The following is a 25,624-nucleotide window of genomic DNA, read 5'->3' on the forward strand; positions in this document are numbered from 1 at the left end:
GACATTCAAATTTGCTGAGTCCTTCAAGATTAAGGTGTGGTTCTGGAAGATACTTTCCTGGCGTAACAGGAGCAGGATAGCTCCCAGGACTAGTGTTTCACCCACGGATTTCTCCTGTGTCTCCCTTCCTTGGGGAGGGGATTCTGGGGTGCAGCCTTCTAGGAAGCTGGGCGGGTGGCTTTGTGTGTATAATGGGAGATGGCCAATGAGAACTGTGAACTCATCAATTTACCGTGCTGTGACCATGTGTTTTAACAAAGGTATACAAGAGAATTACTGCAATTTGGAGGCATGAGACTTAGTAAGAGGAATCCAGACAGATTTTATTTTTTTTTTTAAGTAAAAAATTATTCAGTTTTGTTATCAGGAACGTCTGGCCTTACAATGTACCCAGTGCTTGATATCTTAGATAGAGATGCTATTAAGGTTATATAAATGTAGTACTGATGGTCTGAGACAGTAATCGCACAGGAAGGAGTGCATGGATCAGGCACACTAACCAAGAACTGGGACCAGCAAATCCATGTGTTTAAACCATCATTCTTGTTTACTGTGCAGCTGAGTTCACTTTACCAAAATTGTTAGTCAGAGCCTATGGGCATAGAATTGTAGAATCATAGAATCGTGGAATCACTCAGGTTGGAAAAGACCTTAAAGATCACCAAGTCCAACCCCAGCCTAACCATACAACCCTAACTAACAACCCTCTGCTCAATCATGTCCCTGAGCATCACATCCAAATGGTTTTTAAACACATCCAGAGATGGTGACTCAGCCACCTCCCTGGGGAGCCTATTCCAGTGCTTAACAACCCTTTCTGTAAAGTGTTTCCTGATATCCAACCTAAACTTCCTCTGGGGCAATTTAAGGCCATTCCCCCTCAAAAGAATTGACAAAGTCTCACTGTTATGAAATTAAGGCTGTGTTTCTAAACTAACAGTTTTCACATTGTTAACGTTAATCATAATCCAGCCTTTTACCACATACTGCTGAGTTCTCCACAGCTTTAGTTCTTCCAGAAGAGAACAGATTAAAAAATAGCGTGTCATTTTGGTGGGCTGCTGGCCTGCTTTGACCTTTCTTATTATCACTGTAAGAATGAAATTAAAGCTAATTAGAATGAAGTATCTGTAGTTTTAATCTGTGTGAATGAACTGAATCTGTATTATCAGTCTTCTAATTTAATATATATATATTTTTAAAATTCTTTTTGGATCCTTTTGTACTTAAATTTTAGTTGGAGGAATTGGCCTTTAATCCATTTCTTAATGACAGGTAAAGGACAAAAGAGGTTTTTTTAAAATCTTTTTTTAAAAACTTTACAATATTTTTAATTGAGAATTTGTAAAACTGAGGTCTTAAAATGTCTTTGATTAAAAGAATGTGCCTGTTCTGAAGAAAATCCATTTTAAAATGTACATGTCCTAATGTAAAATTAGAGTCAACAAACCATTGCATTTCTTACATATGCTTTTTATATATTACTTGTGATTACACTGTCGTGAAATCTCATTTGTCACTTACTCACTGTGTGTATCAGTTATAAACTCCTGGGGGCAGGCAAGCTCCATTAATTTGGATGTGGTGGTGGTGATGAGTTGAGAGCATCATGTCTGTGTATCATTACAGAAGGCTTATTTTACATCCACTGTTTTCAGAACCCTTCTCTTAGAGGTGGCTCTTGTACTTCTTGATGCTTTGTACTGCACGTCCCTCAGAATTTGCAAGCAAAAGAAATAGGTTTGAAAAGCAGGCCCTCAAAAACTAATCAGATACAATGAGATTGTTTTTCTTTCATAGTACAGACATCGTCTGCTTTGCCAAGGTGGCTGATTGCATGGTCTGATTGTTAGCTTTGTGAAACGATGTAAATTCCTTTTAGTGATTATTTTTACAAATACTTATTTTTCTTCTTTTCTTCTTTTTCTTTCTTTTTATTAAGATTATGCAATTTTCCACTGTCTGCATGCATGCGTATAAACATACATATTACTTACATATTCATAATGCTTTGCTTTTCCCTTATCCCATTCCTCATGCATTTTGCTCAGTGTGAGATTTAAGAGACAGTAAACAATAAAGCACACAAAGTATTTCAATTGTGTTCAGTTATAAAGAACTACACTCTGGGTAAGAGATTCTCTTTGAATGTGTAGTTTCAGTAACTCAGGCCTGTATGTGAATTAAGAGATGAGGAGGAGAAGAGCAACTCATTTGGGAATAATAGGCTTTTTTTCCCCCTCTTTGAATTAAAACCCTTTCCATATCGGAATTATGAATCTTTTGATTGTTTCGTATGCTTTACTTGTTACCTAGCCCCTACACAAAAGGTAATGCTATGCATCCCTTAAAAACTCCATAATTATTGTAATCTTCCTCCATTTTGGTGCAACTCCATTCTATTTTTTGGTGTTGATCTGGAATAATTTAGAAGTATAGCAGAAAAATGCCTAGGTCAGGCAAAATTTATGTACATTTTGCAGAGTGCAGCTCCAGCTCTTGGTATTTCCCATTCCTGTAGTGATATGCAAAGGAAAATGGGAGCCAGGTGACCTGAAATTCCACAGCATAAGGATCTAGTCTTTTTTTCCAGTTACCTTACGGATAGAGGCAAATGAGATATGCTTCAGTATGAGCATACACTAACACTGTCTTAAGACAGAAGCATAGACTCAAAGGTTTTAAGAAGTATTGGTCTTATTTTCCAAATCCTTCTCTTATATCTACAAAGCCTGTTTGTTTTTTTTCACTAGGACGGTGGAAAATTTGGCTGCAGAAAATCAGTTTGCTTATGGGGGCTCAGGTTCAAAGGCAACTAAAATATCATAGATCCTGACAGTTCATCCTACTAGAGGGTAGTTTTTGGCTTATCTTCTGCAGTTACTGAAAGGCTGATCTGCTCACAGATTATGAAAGAAGAAGGGCCTGTGTGGGATCCATGGAGCTCTGCAGCAGCAGCAGCCTTCTTTTAAATTGTTGGACTGTGGGTCTGTATGCCTGGCCATGGATGATGTTTCAGCTCAATTCCCTGCTTTTTAGGTTTTGACAGCTGTTGTATCTGGCTGACGGGCAGTAAATAAATTCACACAGTTGATTCATTTTGAAGTGGATTTTTCTCAGACACAGAGCTGCCTCATCTCTCAACCTTTATTTGAACTAAACATAAGCTGTCCTCTTTCCCCTTCACATGGTAACAATTTTAGGTAGCTTGCTTGGAGAAGAAAAATCTGAAACCCTTTCACAGAAAACCCTAAAAGGGGAGAGCAAGATCTCTCCCAACTTTATTCTGAGGTACTAGATTCTGGGTTGAGGTTCCTGTCACAGCTCACTGTTCTCAAACACCTCAGCATGTCAGAGAGCAGTGATGGCCTTGGTGAGGGCATCCAGTTCTACAGGATGTGTAATTCACTTGAGTGCTCAAGTGAAGCACCCATCTTGTTGTCATGCAGTTGTGCCATTCCTCCATACCAAGCATCATATCCTTCCCTGGAGCCGATTGTTTCTGTAGTAGGAAGCATCCCATTCATACTTTCATTCAAGTATTCTGAGTGATGATGTATAGGAGAAGCATCTGCAGCAGTTAAGTCAGCTGCATCCCACGGGGGATTCCTCTCGATACACAGCCTCAGGAAAATTGCAATGATTATTTTTACCTTGATTTTAATCAAATCGTTATAATTTAAGTAGGTTTTCTTTCTCTTTTAAGGAAACCAAGGCTGAAAGGTGTTTCAATCAGTGTGCCTTAGTCACAGAGGCAAATGTTACATCAGAGAGGTAGGGTTTAGATACACCAGAAGTGTAAGTAAGTCAAGAAGATACTCTTATCAATAAGATACATCTTATTCTTAAAAGTTTCTGACTCAGGAGGCCCAAGGTTTGGCAGAATGTGGTTTTGAATCTTCCATTTTAATTCTTTTTATTGTTGGTAGGCTATGCAACTCATATGTTTTGGCCATAAGCTAAAATAAATATTTATGTACACTTGTTAAGCATTTTGTATCATTTCATTGACTTTTAGACAAATTGCCTGTTATAAAGCTCTGTATTGTTTCTTACTAAGTAGACTTTGAAGCATCAGTCAGGACCACTCATGCTTGTACACCTGCATATGAACACTGCCAGCCATTGTGCTTAAATAGTAAGTCACGATGTACTGTACTTATCAGGCGTGAGGCTTACCTGAGCTGAAAAAAGCCTAAATTGGATTTGCCAACATGAGGTGTAATTAATCTACTCATCTCAGCGTTTGCAAACAGATAGAATTACTCAGGTAGATTCTCTTTGTGCTGCATCTGGCTCCCAATTAGCCGAAGACATTTAACCTGTGGTTATTTTTAATAGTCAAGTTTAGATGGTTTATCATCATTTTGCTTACTATTCTTACTAACATTATCCACAGTATTTTCTTATGTGACTGTCTTCTTACTAGTTTGACAGTTGTTCAGTTGGTTAGGATGGTTCTGGTAATATTAAACTGGTCAATCTCCATAAGAAAAAGTTCCAAGTTCATGAAAAGATATACATTAATAAAACCATTTTTGTCTAACATGGGGATACTCCATGCTTATTTATCCCAGTATACTTCTTGACTGCTGTGGTTTGAGTAACACAAAAATTGTTTGCTGGACAAGACATAGGTAGTATACTTACATCATGACTTTAGGAGAGTTGGAGCTGTTTAAAAAATTGTTGCTCTTGGTTGCAGTCCATCTGCCTGTGCTGCAGGGAAATGTGTCATGCGCTCTTTCAGGTGAGCCTCCAGAAAGACTCTTGAGAACAGTCCCAAATTCACTTAAATGAGAGCTCAGAGAGGTTGTGGATGATGCTCAGAGAGGCTGTGGATGCCCCATCCCTGGAGGCATTCAAGGCCAGTCTGGATGTGGCTCCGGGCAGCCTGGTCCAGTGGTCAATGACTGTGCACATAGCAGGGGGGTTGAAACTGGATGATCATTGTAGTCCTTTTCAACCCAAGCCATTCTATGATTCTAACTGGACCAGGTCATGCAGTGTCCAACAGAAGTTCCGTGTGAAGCAGACTGACTTTGTCCAACAGAATGAGACAAGAAATCATACAATGTCCACACAAGTGGCTGCTAAATGCACTGACATTCTCAGCTGCAGAGTAGCAATAAACTACTATGACTTTCAACTGCTCAACTCCATCTAGCAAGTGGATGTTTGACTCAGTTTTCAATTATACTGAAAACTTAACAAATGCAAGGAGGCAATGTGGTGCTGATTTCCCATGCTGAAAAAAATCCCACTGATTAACTTTTAACATCTCTGATGCCTAAACTGCATAGCCTGTTACTGCTTGGTAACTTTGTTTGCCCAGAAAACATAAAGGAGTCAGCCTTTGAAGTGCAAAATATCTAGGCAATATTAAGTGTGTCATTGTTAACAAAGATGAAACCTAAAAGGAGATTGTCCTGCATTGGATGTGATATGATTACTCAGTGTCATAGCATTAATTTCAGATTCTTTGAGGATTTCAAACTATTTCCATTCTCCATAGGGCTTAAAATCGTGGGATCCAAAGCTTTAGCTCCGTGTAACTGTAAATCTGCTGTATAGGTACTTATAAAATACCAAGGATTGAGCAAAAACTTTATCTTGCTCACAACATGTAATTTATTGATGCCTGCAATGTGCAGTGCATGTCTTTCCCCATGCTCTGTCACGCATTATCAGATGATATTAGCTGACAAAAATCTTTGTTAGTTCTTGCTTTCCCTGAATGGGTGGAGGTTGGAAATTCCCAAGTCACTGTTAGATCTCCGTAAATTAAATGATGGAAGTTGTGTGCATCATCTCTTCGAATATAAAGCTGTTAAATAAAATGAGAAGATTACTTCCTCATTACAAATTTTAGCTGACTAACTCTTTGCACTTTTAATGTGGTATTTCTTCATATTTGTAATTCTTGTGAAAATGAGCAGATGGAAACTTTTGTGTGGAAAACTTCAGGAGTATTTAGGGAAGGAGTAAATTATGAGGCTGTTTGCTCACTGGTTCTAACATAAGTTTTTCAATTCATGTTTCAGTGAAAATATAAGGTAAAATGTTCCTTCCTTCCTAATTCCTGATTCAGATTGAGCAAATATCTACATATGCATTGCTATAATTTATTCATATGACCTAAGGGAGATTTTAATGTACGCAGTCCAGTGGTTTAGAACTGAAGAGGTGATTGCGTTCCTTCCTAGCCCACAAAAGAGTGGTTTAGATTTGGAAAAAAAAACAAAAAACAAAGGGGAGAATAGGAAAGTGCTAGTAATTAAAGGTGGGAGAAGGTGGTCACTGTCCTTTGCATTGTCTTCATTGAAAGATTTTTGTTCTTTTCTGAAGTTATTTTATCACTGGTTCTTCTACAATCTGCATTCCTCCCTGGGAACTTCTGTAGTGTTTTTGTCACACGAGCCTGCAGAAGGAAGATGCGCAGAGTAGTGTTTAACCTGAGCTGCTTTGGGATTGGAAACACAGGAGTTTGCACTTGCGCTGAACAGAGATTACTGTGTCTAGCGGTGGCTGCATGCAGCATTTGGGACTAATTAGCATAACCTGGCAACTGATTTACATAGCCGAACATGGCACTGATGAATAATTTCTGATAGACTCTCAGTATCTGTTAAGACAAAAATAAGAAGTTTGTACCTTTAGTGGACTGTGAATACGGGTAAAGAAATGGTTTCTGTGCTTCAGCATATAAATGTGGTAGATAATGCTAGGATTAACACAAGGAACTTGGGGAGCTTATTCCATTAGCTGTTATCTACAGACAGTACACCATTACTGTGATTAAGCATCTCAGTGTGAGCACACATTCTTACAACTGAAATCTATACATCCCTCAGAGATTGCCTTGGAAGCCAAGAGTAAGACAGTGGAGCCATTCAGGACAGATAGAGAGGAAAGCTTTATGCAGCTAGGACTGTGTGATAATGCTTAGTTGTCTCATTATAATTCCAACAGTGAAATTTATCCAGAATATTTGTGGTCTTGTGAAATGTGCTACTTTATTATTATATTATTATTTGTTTATTAATGGCATAAACAGGCATGATTTTAGAACTGCATCATTTCCAGAAGACTGAATTTTCATTTCCACAGTACCCTGCTAAGCTGACTAACAAATTCTTGGTGGGTTTGATATGCTGACATGCACCGTGTAAGAGAGTAAGCTGTTACTGAGCTGATCCTGCTCAGACCCCAAAGCTGAATGATAGATTTTACTCAATCTAATGGAAAAAAATAAAAACGATCTGGAAAATTGTAGATAGATTTTACTCAATCTAATGGAAAAAAATAAAAACGATCTGGAAAATTGTAGGTAACAAACCTGTCTCCTTTGTATTTCTTGGCTTTTTATAAAGAGACAAATCTTTTTATAAAGATACAACTAATTTACCTGAAGAGTTGTTTTCCATGTATTTAATAAATAATGTTGTAGGTGGGGGTGTTTGCATACTTCTGAATTATTCACTACAGCATTTTAGATAATTTTGCTTTACGTTGCATTTCTAAACCCACTCTCACTCAGTTAACATTTCAACCGCAAACATTCAATATGTTAAGAAAGAGGTGATTTTAGGAGGGAGGAAGGAGGGAGGAAACAGAACAGCTTGCATTCCTATTGCTTTTGAAGAGTAATTGAAGATAATGTATTGTTTCAGCAAGCATATCTCCAGCTATTTGACTTAATAGAGTTTAATATCAAGCCCTAGTTATCTTGGGATCCAAAGTGACAGAAACTTTTGAAACAACTGAAAATAGCTGGATATATAGACTTGACTCGGGAAAAAGTGATGTGTTGATGATGACTTTCCAGTTGAACAGATAAAAATAATGATGATGGTAAGAGATTAAATGAGCCCTTGTTACTACATGCAATGAGATTTCTCTTGCCTCCATTCATTTTTGTCAGTGTTTCTGCATAATTTGAGATGCTAGAATGGGATGAAGGACAGAGCAGTTCAGTCAACACTAGGTTAGACTTTTCTTTTTTTCCCAGTATCCTGCTTTTGTTTCAACACTGTTTGTGAATAAAATTGTAAAATGAGTGCTAATGTTCTAATAGCTGCAGAGAGGTATCTGGGTCTATATGTTCTCTACTTGCCAGTATTTATCCAAATATATTCTATCTGTGCTGTAGCGTAGCAATGAAGAGAATATGTGCAGCACAAACCTGAAATTCTACCTGGGAAATGTATTATAGAAATGGTGCCTGTGAGGTTCTGTGTTGACAGCTTCTCAACAGCTTTCCCACAGAAATGTACTCATGGTGAGGCTCTAGTGGTGTTCCCCAGGACTTCATGCCCAAAATGTCGAAGACTTCAATTTTGTAGGAGGTCCTGTCAAGGTGTTCATGCTGGAATTGACAAGAGTTGGGGGAGCGTTTGTGTCCCTGCCAGACCCAGCCTCTCAAAGGAAGCACTTTCTGGAATGCTTGAGAACGTTAGAAAGGGAAGTTTTCTCCCAGAAGCTGAAGTCTGTTGTGCTTGTCATTTGTGAGAAATGGTCTCGTACTGATCATAAAAGTGTCCTGGCCATCCTCTTCATCTGAGTGGTGAACTGATACAAGCTAAAAGAAAGAAAAGCAGATGAGTATTTCAGAAAACAGTTGACTCAGTAAACATTTATTTTACAAGTTTGACTTCTACTTTTCTATTGCATAGCTATTTCCCCCATAAAAATCTAGGATTGGAGGATCTTCTTGATTATGAAGTAGTGAACTTATCATTGTGTTGCTTGTCCTGCTGCAGGGAACTAGTGTATATGTCAAATGAACAGACTGTGCAGGCTATCCTGATCCCCAAAGCTTTGTCTGCTTTTAAGTGACAGCAGACATCTTAATGAACAATTTTTGCTTTCTAATATACCTAATCTTTTATGTGACTATGAATTATTGATTGGAAAAAAAAACAACTCATACATCTTAAGATAAGACAGACGAGATATCCCACATTTTTACAACTTTATGGCCTCTGGAATCAATGGGAGGAAGAGTAGTCAAGCTGTACTTTTGTCAGGGAAGTAGGTGGATATGACCCTGAATACACTGCAGAAGCAGACTGGCAAAAGAAGTAGTCTGTGCTGATCTTCAGCATTGTTACCTAGTCTCGAGTTTTCTGAGAGCAAATTCACTTTTTAAGTCTCTCACAGCTGAGTCTTGCAGAATAGAAATATTGTCACAGAGAAACTAAGGAGATCTTCCTGTGTCAAAATGAGTGGAGCTGGAGCTGAAGGCGTTGAAAGGGTGATGGTGATAAAGGTGTTGTTTAAGAGCCTGTTCACAGTAAGGAAAATGGATCTGAACTTTGAACTGGATGGAACATACTCATGTATTTTTAATTCCATCCCTTCAGTAGATTGATGTTAATATTTTGAGGAAATGTGGTTTTGTATGTAATGTGGGAAAAGTGAACACTTGAAACATGTATGACCATGTGTATGGAGTCTGACAGGTCTTAGTTATGTTTGGTATATTTGTTCAATAATTTCAGACTTTCTTTTCATAGATTCAGAATGTAATAAAAGTTCACCTGAATTCCACACGTTGAACCCAATACTTTTGTCTGAGACCCTTTGTGTTTAGGACACCACAAGATCCAATAGGCTTAAAACAGCTTTTGATTTTAGTAACTTTTTCTCCTTTTCATGATTGATTTTAAATAGTTCCATAGTGTTTGTATAAATAGGTGTTGTGGTGGCTGTTCACACTTATCACTGCATTTTTACGTAATTAGTTCTTCCTGGTGTACAGTGGTGTACCCAGTGGTACTCTAGTATTACTAGATAGAGAAGTCTATCAGCCATGGAAGGCTTGGTTGAGTGCCTTAGAAGCATACATCTCCTTTTGGGAACTCCATTGGGTGGTTACAGAAGTGAATGGCTGATAAGCCAGTCTCATAGTGTTTACATTTGGATTTGAAGTTCTTCGAAGCAGGGCCTGTTTTTTTGTTACAGTTTTTCTGCTCAGCAAAACATCTGTGTTGCTGGACTCTGGCACAGCATGCTAACTTGGTAGACACGGGGACATGGATAGTTGATGGAAAAATATTTATAGAGTGATCTTGTTATCTTTTTTGCAGAATCATGTAAACCCAGCAATGGATTTTACACAGACTCCTCCAGGAATGCTAGCCCTTGACAATATGCTGTACTTTGCTAAACATCACCAGGATGCTTATATACGGGTAAGACGACTTCTCTTTAAGATCTTTGCCAGTCGCTGTTCATGCTGATTATGTCCTGTTTATGGTTCACTTTGAAGAGGAGGCTCAGAATCCCAATAGCATTAAAAAGAACTAGCTCTATATTATGCTAAAATGTGTATCATGTCTGTAAAAGCTGAGTCAAATATTATAGATAGTACTTTTTGCAAATATACTTTTTGCTTAAGCCTACAAAGAGAAGGGAGATTTGCATTTTTTGGATGCTTGGTAGATGTCTATAAACTCAGAAATGAGTATTTGCGCAGAATTCCCTGCTGTGTCTACCAAAACTATCAGGGTTTTCTGTGGAAAGGAGGATTTGACTAGCAAATACCTTAATAACTAGCTGACTTGGCAGGATCCTGAGAGTTAAGATGCTCCTACTAAAACTACTGCTGTAGGTGAGGTAGAGCTTGTAGAAAAATAGGTAAAAAGCATAATGATTCATTTGTACGACCTGTTCTTACCCTCTGCCCACTCTACTTCCTACATTTGTTATTTCAAGAGTAGTTAAAGCAAGCTATAAGTTGCATCCTTATGTGAAGAGGATACGACAGAATAATATTGGCAAAATAGAACAACTTTTAGTGATCTGTGCTGAATTTGAATATGTGCCATGAACAAACCTATTCAGCTCTTATGGGAGTAGAAGATTGTTTAACCTCCCTAAAGACGGGGAGCACGCACAGACCTGCGTAAGGAAGGTTGTGTATGGAGACAGTTAGACAGATACATCAATTGTTTCTGTTAAATAATGAGTGAGCTCTTAATAGGCTCTATTGTGTAGTTTTTGCTCGAATTAGAATTATGTCAAGGCTGTAATAGGTTTGTAAAATGAGTACTAATATCCAGGCCGGGATGATCTATGGTTATAATGGAAGACCACAAGATTGTCAGTTTTGCTCTGTAAATATTTCTGCTTCAGTCTGAACATAACAGTAACTGTTAGAAGAAACTGTGGAAGCACACAGTACAGCAGTAGCTATTAAACTACATCAACCCCTGAAATTGCCCTGCCGATGGCAGGGGGTTGGAGATTTCATCATCTCTGAGGTCATTCTGTGATTCCATAATGAAAGTTATTTCACGTACCAAGCAATAGTATGTTTTCAGGATGAACTATACTGAACTGTGTTTTTCTTTGTAAAAATATATCTGGATACAGTTTCTCATTAAAATTTGGATTTCTCGTATTAAATTTGGTTAAGATCTGTACAGTGTTACTACACAGACTTCTTTGGAAAATTATAAATGCAAAGAATGTGCCTAGTAAAGGTAGCCAGTGCTCCTGAATGAGAGACACGTGTATTTTGAAGAAGTCTGAAAGAATCTAAAGAGAACAGAGACGTTGTTGAAAGGGAGCATTCATTGTCTTTTCAGTTTTTCTCTTATTTTGCATTTTCATATTGCAGATGTTGTTTTGTAAGGTCGATTCAGTGTAGCATGTAATTAGCCTCTTTTTAGAAAGGACTTTGGTGCTGGCTCAGCTTTGTTGATCTAATGCAATATTTTTGCTCCTGCATTTCTGATAATTTGTGTGGTTATTTTGTCTTTATTCTTGTATGATTTCTCTTACAAGACTGTCTTGAGTGTGCCTTATATTTTCTCCACTCATGGCAGAGGAAGTGTACATTAGAAATCCATACCAAGTCACAATAAGATAAAATTGCTTGCCCAAACTTGTGCTGGAAACTTCTAGCACACACTGGGAGTATGTTAGCCTACCCATCATACAGAGTCCCACTTAGTGCTCACACCAGCATTTCTAGCATGATAGCTCCCTTGCCATAGTGGCCAATATAGCACACTAAGAACATGCAGAACACATCTGGGGTGAAGGGCAATGCACAGGTCCTATGGTGTTGTGAGGCTTTGATTGCTAAAAACACCTTTTCATCTGCTTGACTTGCTACCTGGTGACTGCTGATTCTCTGTGGGCTCAAATCTACCTGTTTCCTTGTTTTCAATTCCTTTTCACACCTAACTTTATTTAATTTTTCTCCATGTCCTTTGGCTTCCAAGGCTGTCGTTGCACCAGTTTGCTCTACTCATACAGACTGCTAATCTCACTTAATGTTTTTCAGATGCATTTATATTCTTGTGTCTTAAAAGAAATACTCTGCTCTCAAGGTGAAATTTCCACAAAAACTTGTTAGGCCATACAGACAAATAATATTTGCATACTGAACAACTTCTTTGACAGAGTCTCTTCTCCTTTTTTTCATTACTGATAGTAGGAAATGATTTGTTTCCAGGAAGAGAGATTATTTCCAATATGGCCTTTTGCAGTGCCATTAATTGCTGTGCTGTAGGTCAGTTCCTAAGCTCCAAAATGAGATAATATCAGTGCAGTAGGATAATTAAAATTGAGATTGGAAACACCAGCATTGGTTTAAAATGAACTTGGGAAATACTACGTTTCTCCTGACGTCATGTGTTCTGTTAAATGAAGACAGTATCAGAAAACTGCTCTGACTTCACTGAGTCCATCACTGGTGCTGCATTTTAATGATCAGCACAAATCACTGTAGTCTGACCTCCTAGTTTCTTAGGATGTCCAAGCTGCCCGGCCCTTTGTAAGGTATCTTGTATTACTGGAAAGAGTGGATAAGGAAAGGTGAGAAGGCAGGCAAAAAGTAATGTTCTCCCTCTTAATTTTTTTGTCCTGCCTTTTGTAACTGATTCAGCTTATAAATAATTTGCATAATAAATGGATTGGTTAGGTGAGAAGAGTCATTAAAGCTGAAGTTTCCTTCAACACACAGAGACAATGTGGCTTCCAAGACCAGTAACAAACAGAAGTACTTGTAGCATCAGTAAATATGTTTGCAGTGTATTGAAGAGCATGGGTATGAAGACTCTGGAGCAGATGGGTAAGCTGCATCTTGAAAGCAGAAAGCATCTCAGGGTGAAAACATGGATGTCACACATTGAAAAGCAAAACAAAAATAAATGGTATTTTTATAATTTTTCATTCTTGCCTCCTGACAATTCATTTATCTTATTTCTTTTTCCTCTTGTATGCAGTTATTCTTGACACTACAGTCGTTGTTTTGAGCTGATTGTTTTATTTAATGTCACTCTTCAGATAAGCCATGTTCTTTTCATTTAGATTTTGAGTTAATTGTTTTTTAATATCACTTTGTCTGCTATGTGATATGAGTGGTGCTTCCAGAAGAAAGGTTTTTATATTGGAAAGGAAAAAAAAACCCAGCATGTTTCCTTTGATTACGTTGATGTCCTTAGCTGTCATATGGATTTTTCCTGTTGAATTCATCTCTTATTGAATCAGCTTCTCATTCTTTTTTTTTTCTTCTTTTTTTTTCCCCTATTCAATGTTTGGTGCTATCAGTGACTTCAGTAAAGTGCACTGCCTTTTTTTCATGTTCCATTTAAATAATCAATTGCTATCATCTGGGGTTTTGCTTTTAAAACGCGGTGACATATGCGATATGGAATGCATTGATGGAAGTAATGTTGAATCTCTGCAAGAAATTGTAAAAGTTTCTGCAAGGAAAAACTGGCAGCTTCCCAAGCTACATAATTATAGGACAGTCAGAGTGTATAATTAAAGTTAACAGTGAAGAAAATGATTGGAATAAAGCTTTGTGACAGATAAGCTTTTTTTGTTCTTTTGGATCAGACACATCCTCCCCTTCCCCCCAACCCCAGTTCTAATTTCCAAAACTACTTCAGTTTCAAGTTCTACTAGTTTTAAAAATAAAATTATAAGTTACCATTTAAAACAGGCTGTATTCAGTGTAGTTCAATGTAGACACCTTGTGGTTTTTTCTTGCTGTTAACTTGTAGCAATGTGCCTTTGAAACTTTTCTGAGTTCTAAAATGAGCCTGATGAAAAATCTTTGCTTGGAAATCCTGTTATGCCATCATTGCTATGAGTATCTCAACGTTTTGACATTCTGTTGTTGATTTGTTTGGGAACTCATGATACAAAAGGATTCATTTTGTTTTTAAGATACACTGAGAGGTATAAATATCTGAAACAAGTATTTTCTGTGCATTTATTTATAGGGATGTTTTGATTTGGTTGGGTTTTTTGTGTGTGTGTGTGTTTGTGTTTGGTTTTTTTGTTTGTTTGTTTGTTTTGCTTTAATAGAATCATAGAATGGCTTGTGTTGGAAGGGACCTTAAAAATCATCTTGTTCCAACCCCCTGCTGTGGTTATGGTTGTCACCTGTCAGATCATGCTGCCCAGGGACCCATCCTACCTAGCCATGAACATCTCCAGGCATGGGGCACCCACAGCTTCTTGGGACAGCCTGTGCCAGCACCTCACCATCCTCTGAATAAAGAATTTGCAACTAGCATCAAGCCTAAATCTCCCCTCTTCGTTTAAAGCCGCTTTCCTTTGTACTATCGCTATCAGACCATGTAAAGCGTCAGTCTCCTTCTTGCTTATAAGCCTCCTGCAAGTACTGGAAGGGCACAATGAGGTTTCCCCAGAGTCTTATCCAAGTTGTACTGTTGTAAAATAATGAGATCTCTGTAGTTTATTGTGGACAGCAAGCTAAAGGAACCAAAATCAACAAAACTTGTATTTATAACTGAGATAGATTTGATAGTTATAGGTTGTCTTGTGTTTTAAGTCTGCCATATTTATGCCTGGGATGTTTCCATAGATACAGTAAGTTTGCAGTTTTAATAAGCTGACTCCTGCAAGTGTGGTCAGTGTTTGTTTAGGTGTTCTTGATAGCAGGTAGCAAAAACAACACTAATTCTCCAGTTGTGACTGCTGTTTAGCTTGGATCTTGGCTAATTCAAGGGTTTTCAGGTAGAATGAGAAGATGCCATAGGGTAACTCAGTTTAGAGAAACTGCACTTTGCTTTTAAGGTGCAACCACTGTAATGTTCTTTTGTTTCATATTTTCCTCACAGGCATCTAAATATCATGATAAGCTGTATCTGGAAGGGAATTTAGAATCCTGCTAGAGGTTATTGTGTTTCACAGGAAGTGAGTCTCAGAAAAGTCATGTACAGCATTGCTCCTGGTGAGGTCCACGAGTCTCATTGTAATCTATTTACTTTGCATGACATACAAGTCTTACACTTGCTTGGATTCTGCTTAGTTGGCTATCTGAGATTGCACTCCATTATTTGATCAACAGGTTCGTCATACATTCAATATAAAAAAATAAGTGTTCCATCAAAAGGGATCATCTTACTGTAGCCTGGAATTCAAGTGCCACTTCTGTAGAAGATGTTTCTGCCTTTCTCCTAACAATTGTATCTATTTCATGCCAATATTGGTTATGTGTAAAATTGGCAGTATAAAATAATGTCAACAAGATGGGAAAACAGTATTGAAATCGGTTCTGCAGTGTTGAGCTCATTGATCCCACGGTACTTTTTGTAGTGAATTCGTTGCCATTATGTTTTTGTGAATAATGTGCAAGATACTTAGTGGTATGTTAGTAAATTTTCTGTTCTTGTTCTTAAAGCAACATTGGACGTTGAGCTGATGGTTATTTTGATTAATTGGAGATTAGAAATTGAGCCAGTTTAGGGTCAGAAAAAAGAAAATCCCATTTCCTCTGAACCTGCTGAGCTGGAAAATCAGTTATTCACACAGCTGCGATGCAGAGCTGCTACCCCAGCAGCTATTTGAGCTGCTGCTTTTGAGGTGGTTGAAGTTCTCTTCCCCTGAAGCTTTCAGAAGTCACATTGAAGGAGCAGGTGCTGTTTGTGAGCCTCATGTGATGCAGGCAGGAAGATTGCCCGCGTGCTGCAGAGACCTTTTGGAACTTTAATGGGTTGAGTCACAGGCAGGCTGCGTGCCGGATACTTTCTAACCCATGCAGTTGTTGTATAGGAGGCTGCCTACACATCCTTCCGCCAATTCACAAAGTCTCTTCATGCCTACTCATTCTGTCCTGATCAGATATGAGTAGTCTAACATATAATTTCAGCATTTTCTGAAATAAAACTGAGCCTGATTTCTGCCATGCTTCCAATTTTATTTTTTTTTTTATTCTCCAGAAATGACTGGAAGGGAATGTAATTTATTTCTGCTCCCTTAACGGTAATGAGAAAGGCGAGCTTTGTTCTGTGTGTCTTCCTGGTGTGCCTCATGAGACGGTGTAATTTTCCACAGAAGGCCTAATTGTCTGTACCTGGTGATTCCCTACTTGGTAATACGTGCTTCTCTCTTCTCTGCCATACCTGGAGAGAGAAGAATAGCTATTTAGTTGCACGATGTTTTCTCATTTACTCTGAAGCTGGTGAGATGCTGCTGACCTCACTGCTGTGAGACAAAGCTTGAAGCTTCTAACGTGTTTCCATACTGCAGTAACAAAGCACTAGGAGGGCTTTTCCCCTCCTAGGGGAGAAGATGGGTCGCTGTATGTTTAGCTTTTTATTAAAAATACAGAAATGCAATTGTGCTTTATGTTAATGTGTTTACATGAGAGGCAGAATTTATTCCTAGGTGGAGCTGCTCACATGGAGCAACTGCAGAGCCATCCACATTTCACTTATAATAGTTTGGCACTAACTTTTGGTTTGCTTTAAAAGAACAGGGGAAAACTCAAAGGTATGATAAAAGAAAACTATCTGTTAGAAGTAGCTGTCTGTGTTAGAAGTACTTTATGACTGCAGAATCAAATGTTGGCTTTAATGTTACCAGGACGGTTTGTACTCAACCTGATACCTATATACTTCTATACAATAACGTAATTTGATTCTTTTTTTTCCATTCCCCACTCCCAGTATGTCTCAGCTCATCTCTCAAATCCTGGCTTAACAAATGGTAAATCTAGTTCCTACCTGAGGAGGGCAGACAGAATTGTTGCTTTGTTTTAGTTTTGCTGTGAGGAATTTCTTATCTCCCTCAGGAATCTGAAAGAAGGCTGAGATGGGGAGGGGGGAGGGGAAGGAGGGAGACATGGAAAATTGAAAATAAAATAATGAAGATAACAGAAGAGGTTAGAGGCGACAGTGCTGAGCGAAGGACCTCAAAAGAATGCTGATGTTCAAGTTGAGGAAGATGAATTGCTGCCTCAGGAGGAAAGCAAAATGGAGAAGAGGATAAATTGAAAGTAAATCTGCCTGCAGCAGAGTACCTTATCCTCCTCAGGAAGCCTATGCTTAGGATTTGCTTCCTAGAGTTACTTAAGGTATCTAAATGGAATAGGAATGGTGAAGCCTGCCACATGTGATAAGAAAGCTTAGGAGAAGCAAAAGCAGTGTCAGAAGTAAGGAAGAGCATCCCTGCAATTTTTTTTTATATTAAACAAATCAGATAACTCATTTTTAGTCTAGGCAGGATTTTAGCATATTTAGTATGTAGCCCTCTGAACCTCTTGATACTAACCTACAGGCTGCTAGGAAACTTGGTCTGTGTTAATGCAGAATCATTGTAGAGACAGTACAATGAAATGGACTTGGGGAAATGCTCTTTTCTAATAGTTCAGCAATGCTTATTGAACTGTCTGCTTTGGGACTTACAAGTATTACTACAGCTATAGTGGACCATGTTGTCTTTTGCTCTCTGTATTTACTTCCCAGTCATAATGAATCTCTATTCTATTGTCAGGCTCTGAGGTTGATTTAGAAATCTTAAGTATTAATTCTGCAGTTGCTGTGGGCAGTGTATTCTGAGTCATTTTCGTCTGTAATGTGAGAGATACTAATGGGTTGGCTAAGTTGATATTCCCTATGAAGGAACAATATTTATGCTGGATGGTTTCATCTTCCTGAACTCTGATAAGGAATTGACTGTAGTACCATTCTTTAAAGCTTAGGTTTTCTCATCAGGCATTAACTCTTAGTTGCAAGCATAAGCTTCATTACTGAAGGTGATGCAGATTTTTAAGTTAATGGTAGTCAAATATGGGAAATTCTTCATTTAGTCCATTGCCTCCCTGAGGAATCTGTTCTCCCAAGGAAGTGATGGACTCAATGAATAATTCAGTGGAAGATCATAAAGAAACAATGCGAAGTTTTCTGCCTTAAAGTGAGAAAAACTTCTGATGGTGTTTCTTTCTATTACTGGAGATTTTGCATTATTCTTCTGTGGTGTTGGCATGACATTTGAATTTACTTTATATTATTGTTCAGTTGGGCTATGCTGCTGGTGTGTGCATACCTTGTAAAGACAGATGAGCTTTCCCTCAATGATGCTTTGCTCAAGTAATTGTAATAGGGGTAGTACAAAAAATATGTGTTTTAAAAATAAGTCGAACATATTCTTTAAGGAGGAGCACTCTTTATCTTTCTAAATGTTTTGTTGGACCATTGGATGCTGAAAGACTGCCTTCCACTTCTTGAAAAGACTTTTTGCTTCAGAGGAAACAGAGTACTTCAGGTCATTCATATGGCTAAATCCCAGAAGAAATTCAGCTGTCTGCAGCTTCTAACGAACACTGCCCGAAACGTCTACCTTGGAGACAATGCTAAGCCTTCATTTCTCTTTCTGATCACATTCTTGTTATTTTTGTGTGTGTTATGTTTTTTGTTTAGTTGTTTTTAATAATTTCTTCCTCTTGGGAAGTGATTCCCTTCCACTTACAGCAGGAAGTTGTAAATGAGAGGACAAGTGCATAGGCAGTAATCTTAGTAGGAACCATACAGACTTATGTTCTACTATAACTGTTTTCAAATTCCCATGCTTTAACTGAGTACAGAGTTTCAATAGTGGAAATGTCAAGTGCAGGGGTAATGCTGGCTTTCCTTAAAAATTTTAGCTCCTTGCATCTAGAAAAAAAAAAATCTTTTTCCCCCTTCTGCTATTCAATACATCTTCTTCTTCTTGCAGTATAATTTTGTTCTCTCTTCTCATTCTGTGCATATCTCATTCTTTCTTATTCCCTTTTTCGCGAGTTGCATATTTCTGTTCTCTTTTTGTCTGTAAATTATTTCATTTACTTTGTGTTTCCAAGTCTTTCTCGTGTCCTGTTCCTCCATATCATTTTCTCACTCAGACTTTCCCTGGCTGCTCTCTCTGGGTAATATTTCTCCCTTTTCCTTTACTTGAGATTTACTGGATTCATTTATTTATTTATTTATTTATTTATTTATTTATTTTTTTTTTTATTGTTCCCTGTAGAAAATTGTTGACATTTTTTTGCCTGTTAAGCATATTTATTTTTTGCTTTCCCTTATAAAAGGCAGTATACCTAAAACTGTAAAAGGCAGTATACCTTAAAGGAATGGAGAAAGTGAAGATGGCCTGCAGCTTTTAGTACTCCTGAATCGTGAAAAGGTTTTGGATTTTGTCTATATCACATCTAGTATATTAAAAGTCATATTTCCATCTTGCTTCTTCTCAAGGAAGGAGGCAAGGAAACTGGCAGAAGTAGATGCCTAGTAACAAAGTAGATGCTGACAAGCAGACCAGAGACAAGGGAACATTAAGGGAAAATGGTCAGGGTGCCAAGAGAGCAATGCTGCCAACATAACCTTGGAGTTGAGTGGCTGGATGACTGTGAAGAGGAAAGGGACCTGGGGGTGTTGGTCAGTGCTAGGCTGAACATGAGCCAACAGTGTGCCCAGGTGGCCAAGAGGGCCAATGGCATCCTGGTCTATATAAGAAATAGTGTGGCCATCAGGAGCAGAGAGGTGATCATCCCCCTGTACTCAGCACTGGTGAGGCTGCATCTTGAGTACTGAGTTCAGTTTTGGGCCCCTCACTACAAGAAAGACATTGAGGCCCTGGAACATGTCCAGAGAAGGGCAACAAAACTGGTGAGAAGTCTGGAGCACAAGTCTTATGAGGAGCTGCTCAGGGAGCTGGGATTGTTTAGTCTGGAGAAGAGAAGGCTCAGGGGAGACCTCATTGCACTCTAAAAATTCTTGAAGGGAGGCTGTGATGAGGAGAGGCTTGGCCTCTTCTCCCAGGCAACAAACAGGACCTGAAGAAATGGCCACAAGTTGTACCAGAAGTGGTTTAGATTAGACATAAGGAAAAACTTTTTCTCTCAGAGAGTGGTCAGGCACTGGAATGGCTGCCCAGGGAGGTGGTGGAGTCGCCATCCCTGGCAGTGTTCAAGAGGCGTCTGGATGAGGAGCTACAAGATATGGTTTAGTGGCTTGTGGTAGCAATGGTAATGGGAGGACAGTTGGACTAGATGATTTTGAAGGTCCTTTCCAACCTTGTGATTCTATGATTCTATGATAAGAGTTCTTCTGCAGTGTCCGTGGTTTCTGCCTTTAAGGATTTGTTTCCCTCAGGGCAAAATTTAGCAATTGTACCCATATATCGTGAAGTTTCTGGTAGATCTACAGCTCGCTGTGCTGCATTTGTGAAGTGGGAAGAGGGACAAAGATAACAGGGCATAGGCACTTTTTGAGTATTAATGATAGGCCTCCATTTGAATGAAGGTTATGTGGGTTTGATGAATTCCACACTAGTATTCTTTGATAAAAATGTGTACTGGTGGCTTGATTCACAAGTATTTTAAGTCTAGAGCTCTGTTGTGTTTTTCGCTACTACAGTTTCCACCAGTATGTGGAGAAAACATGCCTATCCCCTGCTTATTTCTCCTCCAGATTGATAAAGGAAGTAAGAATAAAATCATGCCTTTATTGGCTATATTTATAGCATTTTACTTTGGAACAGGATATGAGTCGTGAAGTCGTGAAAAGAGTATTACAAATATCCTAATGTGTGTTGTAAATCTGTTGCCAAGATTAGAAATGGTATGTATATGAAGAAGCTTTTCCTCCCCAGCTCCTTTCTACCATTGCTCTCGCTTAACAGAAGATCTACATCTGTCAAATTTACCTACAGATACTTAAATGTAGTAAAGGGCATTCCATAATCCTTTCCTACAGAAATATAATGTGTCAGCTCTGCTTTGTTTTGCAAAACCAAATTCTAAAGGATGGTGCTTGCAGGGTGTGTGAGTGAGGATCATTTCAAAGCTGCTTTACGTACTCAAATTGCCATTTAATTTGCTGTATCGCAATATGCAGTTCCTTAACTATTTCTCTGGCATTCTTATTGATTGCTGTAATTCTGCTTTACATTATACACATATATGGTGTCACCATTAAATATTTATGTGCTCATGAAATGTTAATGTGTCGAGTTAATGTGAAGCTCAACAAAATGCATTTGCCAGAAGCCAGCAGGCTTGCTGATCCGAGTGCATCCCATCCCCTCCCCCCTTCCCCTTTCATTTTGTCTCTTCATTGATTTTATTACCACTGTTTCTCTGTTGTACCTAAATCTGTGTCAAAGCAGTCCCCCCGCTCCAGTATGCAGATTTTATGTTTTATTATGTGAGAGATAAAATGCATAATAATAAAAGAGGAGACGTGATCCCAGGGAAGTGTTGAGACACAGCCTTGCACTGCGCGTGTGTCAGTCTGTCACTGCTCCTGCATTTGGGTTTGGAAATGTAACACTGTCCTCCATGAAAGAGACTGGAGCAGGATGACTCATCCAGAATGCAAAGTCATATTCACATATTCCTTGAACAGTGGCTGCAGCAATGTGAAACAAAAAATTGCAGGGGTGTTTCTGCGATTTGATACAGCTGTTGCCCAGATGTGACACGGAACAATCAGATTTCATTCGAGCCAAAAATTTTACAAGGAAAAGTAGGTTCTCTTGGTAGAGTGGTGAACGTGAGTCTGACAGCAACCTGCTGGGAAAGTCTAGCAAAAATTGGCAGGGTCAAATGTTTATGAAATCCCAAGTAACTTTCTCAGCTTCTGGTGAGAAGTCTAGGTGAAAAATAGACAAAGAACAATGAAAAACAAAGCAAAGCAATTATCCACTTTCACGACACAAAGAACAACATTCTTTTTACATCCCTGAGGCTGTGTTAAAAGCAGAGTATCAGCAAGTGGTTGCCCTTTGTACAGAAAGACTAAAATAGATACTTCTGCATGAAGAGATTTGGGCATGCCATGTGAAGCAAGTAGCTTTCCTACATGCTTTTGACTTTTCTCTCTTTTCCACATTTTTACTGACTGCCTGATGGCAAAGGCTTGTGCTCACAAGAGGGCATGGATATGTGACAGTCACTACTGAGACCTGTGGGAGTGGAAAAGTCTTTGCTGGCATCCAGTGATGCATCACACCTGCTTTCCATCACCAGATTGTTTGGGGCAAAGTTCCAGCCTAGGAGCCTTTTACAAATCAGGGTTTAATGAAGACTCCGGGATTTCTAGAGGGGAACACAACTGTCCTGTTGGGAAGCAGGATTGTTTTACCTCTTTGGAAGCTTTCCTGGCTGACGAACTTGAAAGATTGGAAAATAAATTAAAAAAACACGAAAATAGGAGCTAAGGAGGCAGGAGGGATGCAAATCAAAGAACAGTGTCGAAACTTGTTTGGAAATAAAATTTACAGTTTCTGAGGTTCTTCGATGCTTGGCAATACATCTTACCTTTGAAATTCACCTTTTTTTCTCTCCCTCACTCCCAAGCTGTGCAGCAGCTGTTTAAGTTGTATTTTTTTCCTCTTTCAAAGCCAGTAGCAAAGTTTGTTACTGCAATGACAATTCTTATTGCAAATCTGTTTTGATATATTTTTTTTTCCTCCAGCCCCTATTTTACTTCCTTTTCAGGTTCACACCTTCAGTGAAGTCTGTATTATTTTCATAACTCATCTTTCACCCACAGTGTAACCTCTTTTTCAGTTGTAGTGCTGAGGAAAGATTTATTCTGAATGGTATCTGATAGAGCAGAACTTAATGGTGCACAAATGCCCAAGTAGATATTTTTTCCCATTTCTTTTGCACTGTCATTCAACTGGGAATACAAAGACTTTCCTCAAATTGTTTTTGCAGCATTTATTGCTTGATGCAAGAGTGATAGTTTGCTGAAATGATTTGCACACAAGTGCAAGTTTCTTCTGCAGTGGAGAAACCGAGCACATTGGCTTGAGCATGATTTTTCTCACTTGGATCTTTTGTGGAGCCTGAATCCAGCTACCTAGCTTTTGTTATTTACAGTTCCTTCTAGGTGCATTCACAACTCTAAATTATTTTATCTCATTTCCTTTAACTTGCACATTTGGTACTAAGTTGTTTCTTTCTGTTTTCTTTCTCTTTGGTTTCTGCTGCAATTCCTTCTGCTGGTGTTGATAAGTGTTGCATAGAAATGACACAACATCTGAATCAGCCCTGGAATGGCACTGCTTCTGTGTTGCTGCTTTGGGCATAGGGAGGCAACATTTCTCCTTTAAGACATTATTATTTTTTTTCATGTTAACTCATTTCTCTGCCATTTAGCTGGGGAAAAGATTAAAGTGTATGAAAAGTTTACTAAATTCAACCTGGTAAATGCTTTGTAAATGTTGGATGTGGAGAAGAGTGCTTCAGCTGATGGATTCTTCCAACTGATTGTTTTCCATTTTGATTCCTACTTCAGATTGTCCTGGAGAACAGCAGTCGAGAAGATAAGCATGAGTGTCCCTTTGGACGCAGTGCCATTGAGCTCACAAAGATGCTGTGTGAAATACTGAAAGTAGGAGAGCTACGTAAGTTGGCCCATTTATTTGACCTCTAAGAACTGTGGAGTGAGTTCAGTGGTACATGAAACAGTGATTTTATTCTTCTCAGTATGATTATATATTGAACACTGACATTCAAATTGACTATACTTATTTTTCCATGTATCATACTAATTTGCAGACATTCCAGAGATGAGAGTGGAGTAGGAGGAAGGGGTATCCTGTACAGACAGGTTTGATATTGAGAAATGCACTGGTGCTTCTACTGATAGAACCCAGCTATAGCACCAGTGGTTTCTGTGAAGTCTCACTAATCTACACCTCCAGAGCGTCTTGTTTCTGGATGTGGCAGTAAGGTTGCATCGTAGCTTTATATTCACAGGGGAGGGAGCTAAGGCTACCTCTAATTCATCTTGATGATTTGCCTGTTCACCAGTATGCTTCCTTAATGGTTTTGTTTATGTGGAATTCTATCTGTAACTTACAAAGGCTGTAATAAAGTACACTTTTACAATGGTATACAGGAAACAGATTTCTTGAAAATTACTATCACAGATGTGCATCCTAATTGACCTGTGATCAGTATTTTGTAGACAAGTGCAAACTGGAACTGACTTCTTAGGAAAAGGTACATTCAGGTGTTTGCAGATAAATACTGTATTGATTAATAGGATTGGACGTCTTAAAAATCATCAGCTACAGTCTAGGGCTGAGGTGTCTCTGATAGTTTGTAAGTGTTATGTTTCCAAATATGCATTTAAAGCTGCCAGTGTTCCTTTAGAAATTCATAACTGGTCATTATTGTACAGGGATACAGAACTTGTTTCTAATAGTTTATGAAGTCTATAATTTAAAAGCCACAATAAATTACCTTTTACTCATGAAATATTCAACGGTAAAAACTTCCTTGAAGTGCCAAGTAGATAAAAGCTGCTAGACTGTCCATTATTTATGAAGAACACTTTAATGCAGATTATATTGCCTTTTCTCCATTGCATTAAATACCTTTAGACAACGGGAAGGCATTTTACCATTTCTTTTGGTCCTTTCAAGCACTGCATCCATCCTAGCAGAGGATTAGAGCTGACATCAGACAGTAACATTCTCACCCCAGCATTTGCTCACATCCCCATCCTACAGGGTAAGGTTCTTTGACACTCCACTACTCTGATACACTGACAAATTTGCCAAGAGCAGGCCATTTGTATTTCCTCCTTAGTAGCTATGAAAACTAAGATAACCTCCATCTTCCCTCATCTTCCTTCAAGTTTTGGTACATGACATACATGCTTCAGAGACAAACATCTTCTCAACAGACACTTGGTTTTATAGGCAGACAGTAGTGCTGTAGTTAAATAGTAACAACAACAACAAAAATTGCTGTATTTTAGCTGCTGGATGGACAGTAGATTAGTGATGTGTGCAGTCAGGCATCTGTCCTCAATGCTGTCACAGTCTGAAGATGTTTATAAGCCAATATCATTGCATGCCTGAAGTTATTCTATAGTTAGGGCATGTTAGACTGAGTGTGTTGGCTATATTTTTTGAGCAGGACACAGATGTTGAACTGCTTATGTTCCCTTGTAGTTGTTTTGATGAGCAATGCTTAGGGGATTCAGGAAAAATCTGCCCTCAGACTTTGACAGACCACAGGGGTCTATGCCACATGTTGGAGATATATATTGTTCTAAAGATTCTATCAGATAACATCTTTTCTGGGTATTCTTGCTTATTGTGGAGAATTTAATTTTCATAGGTTTCTGTTTGATTTGATTCATTTGTAGGACATTTTTCCTCAAAAGAAAAGATCTAAATGCAATAGATTATAACTCCTTTTATGCTGTTCACGTATGTTTTTGCTATAGATTTCGTTGCAATTATTGCCCAGGTTGCAGAATTGAACTGGGCATCACTGTCTCTTTTGTCAAAGAGAACGTGCTGGGTATTTAGTAGGTATATAGTAATGCTCGTGGTTGTGCCTGCTGAG

The 25,624-nt window shown here is 38.5% G+C and overlaps 1 protein-coding gene across 9 annotated transcripts in view; it reads left to right on the forward strand.

The window, feature by feature from the left end:
- Positions 1-25,624, forward strand: part of ELMO1 (engulfment and cell motility 1) — a 274,768-nt gene that overhangs the window by 111,434 nt on the left and 137,710 nt on the right. For all 9 annotated transcript variants that reach the window (XM_032442431.1, XM_015854222.2, XM_015854221.2 and 6 more), the window contains 2 exons: positions 10,092-10,196; positions 23,556-23,664. In XM_032442431.1, the coding sequence (XP_032298322.1) occupies positions 10,092-10,196; positions 23,556-23,664 (214 nt within the window). The remainder of the gene's footprint in view (positions 1-10,091; positions 10,197-23,555; positions 23,665-25,624) is intronic.

Source organism: Coturnix japonica, chromosome 2, assembly GCF_001577835.2.
Source record: "Coturnix japonica isolate 7356 chromosome 2, Coturnix japonica 2.1, whole genome shotgun sequence".
Taxonomy (NCBI): Eukaryota; Metazoa; Chordata; class Aves; order Galliformes; family Phasianidae; genus Coturnix; species Coturnix japonica.